We start from the raw sequence: 14,653 nt of genomic DNA, 5'->3' as shown, positions 1-14,653 counted from the left end.
TCATTTTAGCATTGCTGTTACCTGGAAAACCAGCTCATTGGAAAATAAAGAATGGGTATGGCATTAACCCAAGTAAAAGACCTCTCCTTACCCCTACCCCCCTCCCAGACACAGGGCTGCTCACCAGTCAAAAAGCTACTCCCACCTCTTGACCCCAGTACCTGGAAGAAGCCGATGATGACCAAGGGCCTAGAATTCACAAACTCTACCACCTGCTGGGTGTTATTGAACAAAAATGCTTTCTGGCGAATTTGTCTTCTCAACCAAACGACCAAGGCAGTAGATTCAACCACTCCTGGAGAGAGAGACAGTTAAATAGATCTCCTATACAAGTTTCCTCTTGAACTGGAGCAAGGACTGTTTTCTCCAAGCTTAATGACCAGAAGCATCTGGTCTTGGGCTCCTACCCATTGAAGGCCAAGGTCAGTCCTTCCTGCCCCATCCCCAAGGCATGAACTTCTTTTTTTTTTTTTTTTTTTTAAGATTTTATTTATTTATTTATTTATTTGGCAGAGAGGCAGGCAGAGAGAGACAGAGAAGCAGGCTTCCTGCTGAGCAGAGCGTGGGATTCGGGACTCGATCCCAGGACCCTGGGATCATGACCCGAGCCAAAGGCAGAGGCTTTAACCCACTAAGCCACCTAGGCGCCCGCAAGGCATGAACATTAACAGCAGTAGCTAAATGTCATGGAGCTCTTACCAAGGACACGGCATTGTGCTGAGCCATTTACATGTATTACATCCCTGCAACAGCTCTACCTTATGAGATATTCTTACTCTCCCCATTTTGCAGATGAGGAAATTGAGGTTAGACTTGCCAGTAGCCACCCACCATTAGTGAACCTGGGAATTAAACTCAGAAGGAAGCATACCCAGTCTTCTTTTCTATCTACCTTCCAAAGTGACAGGAAGGTAGATTTATTTTTAAAAAATGTAAATGAATGAAGTGTAAATAAAAATACCAGTTAGCTTTGTGACCTTGGGAAAATTCCATTATTACCTGTGCTTTCAGTTCCTCAGCTGAGATGCAGATATTCACTAAGGTCATAGATCCTGGCATCCATTTCTCAGCTATTATATGGAAGGTTCCAAGCACACAAAAATCTTAGCTTTTAAAATTGGGAAACATACACCATATCTAGGGGAGACCTAACAGTGTGCTAGAATTACATTAGGCTACAGATGGATATGTGTTTGCTAGGATCATCAATTCCACATGATGGTATATAATGTAAAATATTATTTTCTGTCAAAGACTGCTATAGAAGAGAATGGAGCATTTAAGCTGAATGAATTTCTTCATTTGCTATTCATGCCTTCACTCATTCATTCATTTGACAAATATATACTAAGTACCTATCATGTTATCAAGTGCTGTACTTGGTCCTGGGGATGTAATGGTGAGCAGAAACAAATACACTCCCACTGTTTTGCAGTTTTCATTCTGTTGAGTAGGACAGTTGTCAAGTAATTACACAAACAAGTATATAATCACACCCAAAGTAATAACTCAAAAGCAAAGTTCTATGAGCCTGTAGCAAAGATATGTGACCTATACTGTGAAGTCAAGGGGGGCTTCCTGGAGGAGATCATTTAGGAGCTGAATACTGAAGGATGCATAGGAGTTAATAAGTAGGCAACAGCAAGATTGTAACTGGACAAGGAAGAAGAGGGAGAGGTTAACAGTCGGAGCGGGCAGCCTGTGCTGGATTGCTGCATGGGGCTTGATGAATGCATGTTGAGTTGGTAAATGTACTGAAAAGGACTCTTTTCAGCATCTTCGCTTACATTTCCTAAGAACTTAGGCCATTTACAAAACTTAAAATGAAGTATGTTTGCATATAGAAAGGTATACAAATTATTATGCATAATTTGGTGAATTTTTGCAAAATGAACAGACCTGAGTACCACCCAGATATTGAACTGTCAAGAGACAGATCATTTCGCAGCGCTCAAGAGCAGTCTGTTACCAGGCTCTCAGAAGTCCCATTATGCCCCGTCCCAGCTCCTCACCTGTCCCTACCTAAGGGTAACCACTATTTTAACTTCTAACAGCATGCATTAGTCTGCCTGATCTTGAACTTTATGCAGGTGGAATCACATTGTGTGTTTTGGGGCCTAGGCTTTGTTTCTTTATGAGATTCATCCATATTGTTGTATGTGCTGTGTAGCATTTTGTTGCATGAATATTCTATAATTTATTTATCCATCCTCTGTTGGTGAGCATTTGGGTTGTTTCCAGTTTGGGGCTATTAAGAATTAAATTTCATGCATGTCTCTGGGGGCACATTGGATGCACTTCTTTTGGGTACATGCCCAGGAGTTGAATTTCTGGTCATAGGGAATGCTACGTTTAGTTTTAGTAGATACCGATTAGGCCATTTTAAAAGCCACGATGAGTCAGACCCATAGAAGTTCATAGAAGGACGATGTCTTGGCCTCAAGGGACAGAGAGGGGTGAGGGGAGACTTCCTGCAGCTCCCAGATCACAGCACTCCGCCCTCCACCCTCCTGCAGTCCCCTTCGCCTCCTGGATTCAGCCCCAAGGCTGAGTTTCTATTTTCAGTGTTCCCAGCCATCTTTCAGGAGGAAACAAGCACATATCATGGAAATAGTTCATCTTATAGGCATTTGTCTGGAAAAAAAAAATTATGTTGTAACTGCTCTGGAAGGAACAGGTTCCAAAGTCCTGAAAATACCAAAAGAGGTGAACAAAACCCCACCAAATGCATTTGAATTTCAACTGATCAGAACCATTGCTCTGATCTCATTATGTGTGGCTGTCTCCTACAGTCTGCGCTGCAGCCACACCCTCATCGTCCTGCTCGCCAGGCTTTGATGTCTCCCGGTCCTCCCTCTGCCTGGGCTGCCTTTCCTCAGTGGTCGGGGCAACTCCTCCGGCTTATTTAGTTAGAGGTTTAGACCCCCATCGTATCATTCTCTAGGTTATGACCTGTTGCATTTTCTTCATTGAATTTGTCTTTTTCTGAAATTATGATTTTTGGCTAGCGCCTAGCGCCTGTAATGTCAGCTTATACCAGATGCTCAAGAAATAATTACAGGGTAAATGGATGAGGTGGGTGAATCATAACGTAAGCTGGCTTGAGGGAATTCGATCTTAGGCCATCTTCTCTGGGATGTCTGGGCTCTGTTTGCCCCTCTGAACCCTATGCGGCTGAGGTAGCTCTGAACTTGACAAATAGGTTGTTCCTGATTGCCTGCAGATCGGTCCCTGACCCCCTTGGGCAGGTGTCTCCGCTGGCACTTGGCTCTGAGCCAGAGGACAGGGTAACAACTGAGGTGTGAACGCTATGTCAATGATTGACTGGGGCTGTCCCTCTACTGCATATTTCCAAGCACAAGCTGTGAATGCATCATTAACTGAGGCCCTGGAGCCAACCCGAGTTTTCCTCCCTCCAGAGAGGGGGCCGTGACCAAGTTTCCCATCATCAATCCTTGGGAGACTAGAGGAGAACCAGAACTCTAGCTTTGACCCAACAAGGACTAAACCCCAACTTGCCTCCTGGGAAGGTTTTCAGAAAAGTTGGTGCAGGAGACCAGTAATGCTCTGTCACCCCTCTGAGCTCAGGAAACTCTGCCAGGTTGGCAGAACTGGCTTAGTCATCCTGTTTAGGAGATGAGAAGTTGGAAGACTGGCTCAAATTCTCTAACTCGTGTTTGTCCTAAATCTAGGCTCTGGCTCCCTCCTAGCACCCCACTGCCTCTTTCCCTAGTTGGGGGTAACACTAAAGAAAGGGAGGGATGGTCAGGCTTAGTAGAAATAGGGGCTGGCTCCTTAGCCCAAGTCAGCCTGCAGTGGGTCCTTGCAGTTCCATCCCATTCAAACTCAAAAACTATTCTGAAGAACCTAAGTGTTGCAGGCAGGCACTGTGCAAGGGTCAGAAAAGTAATAGTTTGATAAAAACATGAGCCCCACCTGCCATTTATTTTGAGTGCAGCACACCGTAGAGCAGGGGTTGGTCAATGACAGCCCATGGGCCAATTCTGTCCTGCCAGTTGATGTTGTAAATAAAGTTTTATTGGCAGTCAGTGGTTTATATAGGACTACTTTCCCGCTGTATTCGCAGAGTTAAGTAGTTGCGAAAGAGATTGGCCCGTAAGGCCTAAAATATTTATTATCTGGTCCTTTGCAGAAAACATTTGTGGGTTGCAGTGCTTAGTAGCTGGGGATCCTTGAGGAAGTTGCTCCACCTCTCTGTGCAGTTTCCTGTGCAGTTTCTCTGTGCAGCACCTGCCATGCTGGGTTGTTGTGACATATGTAAGGGGCCCAGAATAGTGATGGAGCACAGTAAACGGTTCAGATCCATTCAGGGCTTGTGCCTTACAATCTTGTTTCACTTCATCAGTAACCCTCGGAGGTAGATACTCCCACCATCTCCCTTTCACAGATTAGGAAAATAAGAGTTGACAAGGGGAAGCGATTGTCCTTCAGGTGTGTGGTAAGGATTTAAAGCCAGCTGGTGCCTGCCAGTTTGGGCAACCTCTTCAGAGGACCCAGGAAAAGAAGTGAAATCAGCTTCTGCTCTGTGCTCTCGCTAGAGAACAAAGAACAGAATCAGTTCTGTGAGGGCCTTGAGGGCACTAAGCACAGGTGCTATGGAACTCCTGAGGAGGACAGACACCCTGATGCGGGCAGTCAAAGGGGACTTCCTAGGGGAGGTGGTGATGCAGCTTTCCTGCATGACAGAGGGGGTCCCAGGCACTGGCTTCTACCAGAAGGGGCCCAGACAGTCTGGAAGTTGCCACATTGTCACATTTATTGCTTCAAAGAGAAGTCAGACCTCACCTGCCCTGCCCCGCCCCCTGCCACCATGGTCCCACAAGGTCCTTGGGAGCCACTGCCCTGCCTGGTCTTGTATGTAATGCGCGCTGAGGTTGACGCTTTTGCAGCACCTTCCCCTGCGAGTCTGGCCTGTGTCTCCTGCCCCCTTGTGTCCGCTCTTAGAACTGTAAGGCATACTGCAAGCCCCTGCAGGAGGTTGCTCTCTCTGGGCCCTTTTGGTTTTTGCAACAAAACTCAAACAGGCTTATTGCAGACTTGCTAAATGCCAGATGCTGCAAGACTATCTCAGTTTCCTGATTCAGTCATTCACACATATAATGGGAACATTCTACTAGCATAGTGTGGGCTGTGCTGGGCACCTTGGCATTTGTTAGTTTCATTCCATCCATCCATCAGTTTTATGGACATTTATGCATTTATATATTTAGTATTTTTAAAAATTAGGACCTACCGTGTGCCACACTGAGTCACATAATGCTACAGCATTTTTGATACCAAGATAGGGACTGACACATGTTAGTTTCTCAATAAAGGTAATGAATAAGTGAATGAATGAGTTAATGAAGTGGATGATGATAGAAGCTCCAGTGTTTGGTAGTCACCCTGTCCCAAATCTGTCTTGTTTTCTCATCTCCCAGAGCCCCTTTTCTTGGCCTGGGACCCTGTCAAAACCATTCTAAAGTAGAAGATTGTGGCGGGAGGTGAAGATTGGGGCGGGAAGTGGGAGATGGAGTTAGGATCTCACTCTCTGGTCTCTGGCAGTTTATGAGCCATGCATCTCACTATCCCACTTCATGGTGCTTCTAGGGCCCACCAGCTGAGATGTATGCTGTGGTGGAGGCAGCTATGTGTTCACCAAAATGGTATTTTCCTTATGGACACAGATCAGGGCCATATTGTTCAGCCTTTAAGTTGAGTGGGGCCATGTAACAGAATTTTGGTCAATGGAGAAGTCATGTTTGCCACTTCCAAGCCTGGCTCATGAGCACCATCAGTGGCAGTCCTCTGCCTCCTTGCCCCAACTGCTGGCTAGATATAGAGAAAATGGCAGGGGCTTCAGAGGCTCTAAGGGAAGATATTGCTGCATGCTAGAAGGCACCTGGGTCCTTGAAAAATTGTGTGGAGCTGAGCCACCCACCTCCACCCTCTGGCTGCCACCTGGGTTCTACATGAGAAGAAATAAACTCATAGTTCTGTTAGCCACCTAAATGCTGGTGTTTGTGTTTCCGTAGCTAGCACTGCCTTGATTGATGAACAGGGACTCTTACCTTTGCAACTGATGGGTTCTGACCTGTTGCCCTCAAAAAACAGCTTCAGCTCTGGGGCCTTCTTAACATCAAACTCTTTCTGAAGTTCCTTCTCTACCGTGATGTCCACTTTGCCAAAGCCGAGCCCATTCTTGCCTTTGCCCATGATTTCCACAGCTTGGCCCAACTCCTCAGCCAGATTCCTGGATTGCTTGGAGGATGGGTTGTCTGAAAGAGCCAGTATAAATCAGAACTTGCTAGAGCCTCTCCCACTCCCCATTTCCCAAGAAGGAGGCTGGGTTTGACCAGCTTGGCTACTGTGGTCTGCTGTAGTAGATTTTTCAGAAAACATGATGCGAGGGAGGCACATGTTTCATTTAACTGGACATTTGGGAAGCACATCAGGGTTCTTGGGGCCTAGCAACACTGGAAGCCATACAACTTTGGGCAACTCATTCCAACTCTGTGAGTCCCATTTTCTTCATGGGTAAAATGAGAAAAATATTATCAACTATCCCATAGAGTTCTCAGCCAAGTAAGATTTAACAATCAGTTATACAGAGCTTATTAATTTCTAAAAGCTTTCCGTGGATGGAGACTCCTCTCAGCACCCCTGTGGGATAGGTATGGTTATTATCTCAGTTTTATAGATGTGGAAACTGGTAGGAAGCAAAATGTCCAACTTGCCCGGGGTCCTGTGGCAGTGAAAGATATAGCCAGGATCTGGAACTACTCAATATGCTGTCTACCCAGCACTTGTAGACGACTCTCAGCATAGTGCCCGACACATGATAAGGACATAATGCATTATTATTACTACTGTTATTATTGTACAATTTTTATGGTCAGAAGTCAGAGGAGAAAGAATGAGGGAGCATGCTCGCCATCTGGTGGAAAGTTCCAGACTTACAGGCCAAATGGAGCTGCTCCCGCTGCATGAATACATCAGGGAACTCTCAAGTAAGGCAGGTCAGGTGTGGGAAGCGGTTATGAAGCTCCCTCGGAGCCTATCCCTTGGGTAAGTGGTATTAAAGAGAACTCACACTCTCGATTAGGATTCCTTGGTGCCTCATATTGCTGGGCAGTGAGGTGGGGATTAGAAGTGGGGAGCCCCCTTCTGGAAAATGGCCTCAGGGAGCTGGCATGGGATTCCTGGCCTAAATGAGAGAGGACTAAAAGGCGCTCACATTAGCCTTCCCTCTTCCTGATAATACTGAGAGATTGCAGGCCCCTCCCTGCCCTGATGTCTGCAACAGGTGGGTCAAGCCAGGGCAAGGGGTCACTGATTCCCTTTCAAGTCAGAATGCATTCCCTGTGTCAGTCCCCACTCCTCTGACCTGTCTATCTGGAACACACTTGGAGGAGGTAAAAAGGAACAAGTTCCAAGTTCAACAGAGAGGGCTTTTGTAAAGCAAAACCCAGAAAGCCAGCTCCAGGACAACTGGCTCATGCTCCAGCGTCAGTCAGTACACCTGCTCCTGCGATGGAACCCGAAAGTGAATGATTGTTTTCATTAAATTCCCAATCAGTGCACAGGAAGTGAGACTTTTTGCCTCTCCACCACCTGCTTTGTCACCATCATTGTCTTCGATACCCCCCATCCATCATCGCCAGCAGGCACTGGCCTGTTGCCAGTTGCTCCGGCCCTCAGGCCTCTCCCTGGGCTTCCTTGTGGATCTGGCCCTGCGTGGCTCATGGTGACTGATTGACATTGTATCCAAATCTGAATTTCTAGGCAACTTAGAGCAAGAAAAACACATGGAATGATGGTTCAAATGCTGGAGCATTTAGAGGTTCCACACACAGCCCAGTGCTCCTGAGTGTCTGCAATGAAAGTGAGAGAAATAGTCTGTGACAACAGGAATGCTGGGATCCTAAAGGTAGCCGGATAGGATCTAACAATAATAGTAATGGACATTTATGCACACATCCACCAATCCATTCATCCAGTTGTTCCTCATTCATTCCACAGATCTTTTCTAAGATTTTCCATGTGCCAGACATGGTTCTAGGTTCTGGGGATTTAATAGTCAGTGGATAAAAATCCCTGCTTGTGTTAGAGAAGACAGAAAGTAAAGAAGTCAAGAAGTAAAATATGGGCACCTGGGTGGCTCAGTTGGTTAAGTGGCTGCCTTCGGCTCAGGTCATGATTCTGGAGTCCTGGAATTGATTCCTGCATTGGGCTCCCTGCTCAGCAGGAAGTCTGCTTCTCTCTCTCTCCTCTGCTACTCCCCCCCCCCCCGCCCCGGCTTGCTCTCTCTGTCTCACCCTCATTCTCTTTCTCTCAAGTAAATTTTTAAAAATCTTAAAAGAAAAATATTTTTTAAAAAAAGAAGTAAAATTTATGCTATATTAGATGCTAAGTGCTATGGAGACAAGAAGCAAAGCTGGAGGTTAGGAGTATCAAGGAGATTGAGTTTAAGTAGGCTGAAGGAGACCTCACCCATAAGAGACATTTCAATTAAGACTGAAGGAGGTGAGGGAGGCAGGCTTGTGGATATGTGGAGGAAGAGTTTCCATGCAGGGGAACCATAAGTGCGAAGATCCTGAAGTGCGAGTATGTACAGCATGTTTGAGGAATGACTAGAAGTCTCTTTGGCCTAGAGCAAAATGAGAAGCCTGGGGGTTAGATAGCATAGGGACTTGTTGGCCACTGAATAGATTTTGGTCCCTCTCCCTGACGGTTGTGGAAAGATACTGGAGAGTTCGGGCAGAATTAGATATGATCCTACTTACTGTTTAACTGGACTGTACTGAATATTATATGAACATTAGACCACAAAAGGGAAAGAGAGTGGATCCAGGGAGACCATTTGGAGGCCTCTGTAATATTTCAGGTGAGAGCTGGTGATGGCTTGAGCCAGGGTAGTAGTCGTGGAGGAAGTGAGAAGGAGTCAGAGTCTAAGATTTTGGAGGGGGAGATGATTGGTGATAGATTGGATAGAGAGGATAAGATGGTAGATTGGATGGGGAGTGTGAGTGAACAAGAGGAGTCAAGGATGACTCTGAGGTTTTGACAGGAGCAGCCAGATGGCTGATTGATGGTGATGATGGTGATGATGGTGATGGTGACAGTAATGAGAACAAGGTAACAACAATGACAAGTTATTGAGCACTTACTGTGCCAACCGTGTTGCTAAGTGTTACATGCATTATCCTGGGTATCCTCAGAACCACCTCTGAGTTATCTGCCGTTCCAGGTGAGGAATGTTACAGACAAGAAACAGAAGCCCGAGGTCTTACAGCTAGTATGTGGTTGGGGACGGGAACAATTCCCATGTACATTGTTGCTTGGGCAGAGTGGAGCCCAGTGGGTTGTAGATGGGCAGGGAGCCCTCTGTGGGAGGCAGAGAGCTCCTGCGAGTACAGCCTTCCTTGTGTCCTAAGCTCAATCTAGATAGAGCTCTTTGTCTGCCTGTCATATGGTAGTCCATGAACTTCATTAGGTCGTTTCATAAAACAGAGGCCGTTCTGGTGGTTTACAGCACCTGTGGTCCAGGCAGGTTGTTTTTTAAACATCTCTCTACCTCTGTTTCCTCATCTGCAGAATGGAGATATTAATTGATCCTATACCTTAAGATGGTCCTACATAGTAAGGCAAGGTGTGCAAAGCTCTGGCACAGAAGTGCCCCCAAAACATTAACCATTATGATGGCGCAGGTGGAAAACCCTTGATCTTGCCCTGACCAGGTTCTCTCAGGGAAGGGAGGGTCTTAATGGAAATGTCAGGATCCTCAGAACATCTGGTTCTTGGGGAAAGGGAGATAAGTGTGACTAACACCACGTCATCCAGCACAGGCCTGGGCCTATTGTGTGGCTCTCATGTGGGTTCGGGGGTAAGCAAATGGGACCCAGGCTCATATTAGAAGAGAAAATGGCCCTCTGAATATCTGCTGGATGTGTAGATGTGTTAATGGATAACTGACCTAGAATCAATGTTTGCCTGGGTTTTTAGTAGATAACCCCAGGTTCCCTTTTCTGAGCAACTAGTGTGAGTCAGAGGAGGGGCTGGTGGTTGGGAAAGTGAGACTATAGGGACTAGAAATTAGCTCTCAGCCCAGGGAGCTGGAGTCTGCCTTTCTTTAGACAGTGGTTCTCAATGGGGCACCTTTGGCCCTATCTGGAGACCTTTCTGGTTGTCACCACCAGAGTGCTACTAACATCTAATGGGTAGAGGTCAGGGGTGTCACCAAACATCCTACAATGCATCACACCCCCGCATACAGCAAAGAATTGTCCATCCAGCTGAAGTGTGAATAGTGCTGAGGATGAGAAACCAAGCTTAGACCAAGCTCTAGATCAAGTGTGGAAAAATATTCTGAGAATAATCCTCTCCCCATCGCATAGGGCCATTATAGTGTAAAGAGGTGCTCACAGGTGATAGAAACTTTGGGATGGTAATCAGTCCCTTCTGGTTCCTCAAGTGCCAGCCAACAAATTCCTCTGACCATCACAATGGCCTGAAGGGCCTAAAGGACCATACATCCTTTGGGATCTTATCTCCCACTTTTCTTCAGCGTCTCAGCTTTAGCCATCCTGGCACATTCCCACCCCAGGGCCTTTGTGCTTGCCGTTCCCTCTGACTGAATGCTCTCATCTACCAGCTATCTGTATAGGTTGCTGTCTTCCTGCCTTTAGGTCTTTGCTGAATTGTCACTTTCCCAGACCACGCTATATAAATTTTTATAAATAAATTTCCCAGGCCACCCTCTGTAAATTATATAAGTTTATATAAATAAACTTCCACTAAGTCTTTGGTCTCTCTGTTGCTCTTTTTTGTTTTTCTCCATAGTGCTGTTAACCTGAAGAATACTACCTTCTTTACTCCTTTCCTCATTTGTGCAGATCATTATGGGTCAAAGGAAAGCTCATTTCATTCAGCCATTCATTCAACATCTCATGTAAGCCTACCAAGCTCAGATGTTAGTAATCAAGAGGTAAATGAGATTTGGCCCTTGTCCCCCAGGGAGCCCACAAGCTTGAAAGCAGTTTCAGTACAGTGTGATAAATGCTATGAAAGGGAGGGTCCAGGGGGTTGTATCAGCATAGAAGGCCTGCTAGCAGTGTAGGTGGGAGTGAGTGTGGACACAGCCTCCTGACAAGGTGGCTTCATGAGCTTAAACACCACAATCCAGGCGAGGAAGTGTAGGAAGGACACTGTGGTCAGAGGGAATTGTAAGTGTAAATGTCCTGGGGCTTGAACCAGTGTGATCTGTCTGGCAACCACAAATTACTCCAGAGCTAGAACGTAGCTCTCATGTGAAGTGGGGAATCTGGCCAAGCAGAGGATTCTTTAGCCATGTTAAGGAGTTTGGAGTCTTAGAGAATCACTGAGGGTTTTTAATCAGGAGGTGACCCAATCAGACTTGCTTTTTAGAAAAAAGAAATTTCTGGGTGTGCTGTAGGGATAGCTTTGGGGGAGATGGGCAGATGCTCTAGGGGGCTGTTGTGGTGTTTAGGGTGGGAAACCCTGGCTGGAACGAAGGCAGTGGCAAGGGGCTGGGAAAACTGGAGATTGCAGAGGGCTTTAGGAGTGGTTTCAATGGGGCCTAGTGACAAGTTAGATGGAGAATAGAGAGGAGTCAAGAATGACCTTGAGATTTCTGATTTTGACATTGGGTAGAGAGAGCTGCTGTCAGTTAAGGCAGGGTGTGAGACAAAGCAAGTTATAGGGATCAAATAAAAAATGCTGAGTTCTTATTTTGAGCACATGTGGAATTTGAGACACGTGAGGAACACATAAGAAGTAGTCCCGCCGACCACTGGCTCTTGAGCCTGGAGTCCTCAGAGAGCTAAGAACGTAGACAGCCGCTAAAGATTTGAGAGTTACTATACAGTATGTCCCTGGGACGATATTGGAAAAATCCTTTTTGTAAGGAGCCTGTTTATTCCCAGGAAAAAAGAAAATTTATAATGCTTTCTCCAAGTAATTAGTTTTTCCAAAGGTCACTTTAGAAGGCCTGCCAGTTTTGGAGAACTCATTTTGTTTTAAACCATATATTGGAAGGAATCAGATACTCAAATGTAATGAGCCTGAGTGTCTCTTTTAGATAATAAAATCTCTGCTGGTGTTTACTGCTTTGAAATACCGGCTAGTGGGAATGCTTCAAGTTTCAAGTATTCAAATTGGTTTTCATTTAATGTCATTAAAGAATGTAGAATTGATTGGTTCTCTCTGTAGCACTAGATTCAGTGTCAATCCCCAAGTTATGTCAGTTAAGGCTGTGAAGAGCCATGGGCTCCCCCTTCTGCCCTGATTAATACAGTCAGGGGCAGAGGTTTGCATTCTCATGCAAACAGGACAGGTTCCTCTGTCTCATCTACCTGCTGCATCGTTTTTGGAGGGTAAGTGTGTGTTGACATGTGCGTTGTGTCATGCACAGTGTGTGGCTCTAGTTCCTTCAACATCAAGGGGCCAGGATCAGAGATTAGGGCTGCAGCAAAAAAGAGAAGATGGATGTATTCTTCTTGGATCTCTGATCTGTGCTAACCATTAGCTTACAATTCTGCAGCAGGCAGAGGAGACCTGCAGGTTCTCAGTTCTTCCCGGAAGGGAACCATGAAACAGATGTGTGGGTGGTGGATAAAGGATGTGGGGAATCAGCTCTAGGAGGCAGTCAGCAAACCGGAAAGGCCTGCCCCGCTCATTGGCTTATGTAAAGAAAATGGCCCAAACCAGATCACCTCTACAAGGTCTTGTTCCATAGGCTTGAAGTAAAATCCAGCGTGCACCCAGGCATAGTGAAAGAGACCATTAACAGCCTGGGCTACATAGAGGTCAGAAGCTTGGAACTGCTGGGGTGAAATTTTATGCATCAGGCATACTCTGTGTGGGATGGAAACAAAAATGACCCGGTCAGATTTTCCCTTCTGGGAACCATCAAGGTTAAGGGCACAAAAAGAGTATTTTTGTTTCATGTTGCTATAAAGCGGCTACACAAGCCAGCTGAGGCGGCTTTGGGACCCAGGACAACCGAGTTTCTGAGATTGTCGCATACCCAAACTCCCCCACTGACATGACACCACTCAGAGAGATTGTACCAATTCAGAAGGGACGAGAGGCCTGAATTTCAGATGGGGGATACACACTCAAATGCTACAGGGGTGAGGCTGGGTCTGTAACCGTGTGGGGTTGGCTTGGTAGGGATGTGGCAAACTCACTGGCATGTTTTCTGATGAAAAGGAAAAATCATTACTCAGTTCCAGCTATTTGTCACTTTGCAAGAATGTGGGCCTGTGCCTCTAGATCTTGTTTCTTCAAGAGCAGATGTAAATTCAACTTTAATTGTGAAATGTCTCAATTTTTAAAACACTGTATGGCCCATACATAATCCCCGTCCTGGGCATCTTCAGTCCATGAGCTGCCTATTACATCCTTGATTTCGGGGTTATGGGAAAGAGGAGGAGCCATAAAGACCTGAGAAGTAAGCCAGAGAGATCAAAGGGAACCAGAAGACAGTGAGCTCATGGGCACCAAAGGGTAGAGGTTGTCAGGTTAGGGCTCCAAAGGGGACAAGTTCCTATTGGCTTTGGGAACCAGGTGTCCTTGGAACATTAACCTGAGCAAACAGTCCATAAATCAGCCCCAGGCAGGAAATTGTTGGCTCTGCTGCCCAGAAGAGAAAGCTGTTCCTGGTGGTTTAGTGTCAGGAAGAATTTATACCATCCGGCTGCCTCTCAGCCAGCCCGGCTTCAGGTTGTGTTTGAATCAAAGGCTGTTTCAAGGCTCCTGTAAAGTGCAGTGTGATTAAGGCAGGCATTGACTGCATATGCCTGGTCTGCATTTGAGCATATGAGATAATTCTTGGATTTAAGTCCTCATTAGCCAATTCTTTATTCCTTGAAGCTGAACCCAGTCCTGCCTGACAGAAAGTTGATGATCTGTCTTGTGCCCCAGTGCCACAGCAGGATGAGGGCTCATTTACTGGTCATCTCCCATGTGCCCAGGCTAAAGTGGCAGTGTAGTGTCTTGTAAATTGCTTAACCTCCCTGGACCTTAGTATTCTCATCTGGAAATTGAGATTGGGAGTATATACTTATTAAGTATGTTAATAATATGTGTTCTTGTGTGTTAAACAATATGTCAAACTCTTCTGGCTGCCAGGAGCATGGAGGCAGATCTCACCCCACCCCTCACCCACCACTGAGGAGTGGGGGACACTCACGAAAAAGCACCATGAGGAAGCGGGTCTGGTTCAGCATCTGGGTCAGGCCAGCAGGTGTTAGCACTAGCAGGTTGCCTTCCTCCACGATATGCATGGGCTGGGATATGTTGATGCTGGCTTCCTTGATGTCCTCCTCTGGCAAGCCCCAGACAGTGGAGATGCAAAAGGCCACGAGCAGCAGGGACATCCATAGCAGCTTCATGGTTATCCTTCAGGAGCACAGAGAGGAACAAGAGCCCATATCAGCATAGGTGGCACGGCACCATGTCATTACTTCTCCCCCCAGACCTTCCCTGCCTACCCAGTTTATGCATGGAGAACATGGCCTGAGCATGGCCCACTCCCTCCCTAGTAGTCCCTGCAGCTTGGCAAGGCACTGGAAAAGAGACAAAGTGTCAGCATAAGCTCACTCCCTGTGTAAACTGCATAGGGATAGCT

General features: G+C 46.3%; 1 protein-coding gene across 2 annotated transcripts in view; it reads right to left on the bottom strand.

The window, feature by feature from the left end:
- Positions 1-14,653, bottom strand: part of PDILT (protein disulfide isomerase like, testis expressed) — a 40,528-nt gene that overhangs the window by 15,895 nt on the left and 9,980 nt on the right. For both annotated transcript variants that reach the window (XM_004750273.3, XM_004750272.3), the window contains exons 2-4: positions 14,216-14,424; positions 6,072-6,278; positions 162-295 (exon numbers count right to left, since the gene is read on the bottom strand). In XM_004750273.3, the coding sequence (XP_004750330.2) occupies positions 162-295; positions 6,072-6,278; positions 14,216-14,417 (543 nt within the window). In that variant the 5' untranslated portion in view covers positions 14,418-14,424. The remainder of the gene's footprint in view (positions 1-161; positions 296-6,071; positions 6,279-14,215; positions 14,425-14,653) is intronic.

The sequence above is a fragment of the Mustela putorius genome, unplaced genomic scaffold (genome assembly GCF_011764305.1).
Source record: "Mustela putorius furo isolate JIRA1106 unplaced genomic scaffold, ASM1176430v1.1 tig00004007_pilon_pilon_pilon, whole genome shotgun sequence".
Taxonomy (NCBI): Eukaryota; Metazoa; Chordata; class Mammalia; order Carnivora; family Mustelidae; genus Mustela; species Mustela putorius.
The sequence above is the reverse complement of the archived record's forward strand: the minus strand, read 5'-3'. Positions and strand labels throughout refer to the sequence as shown.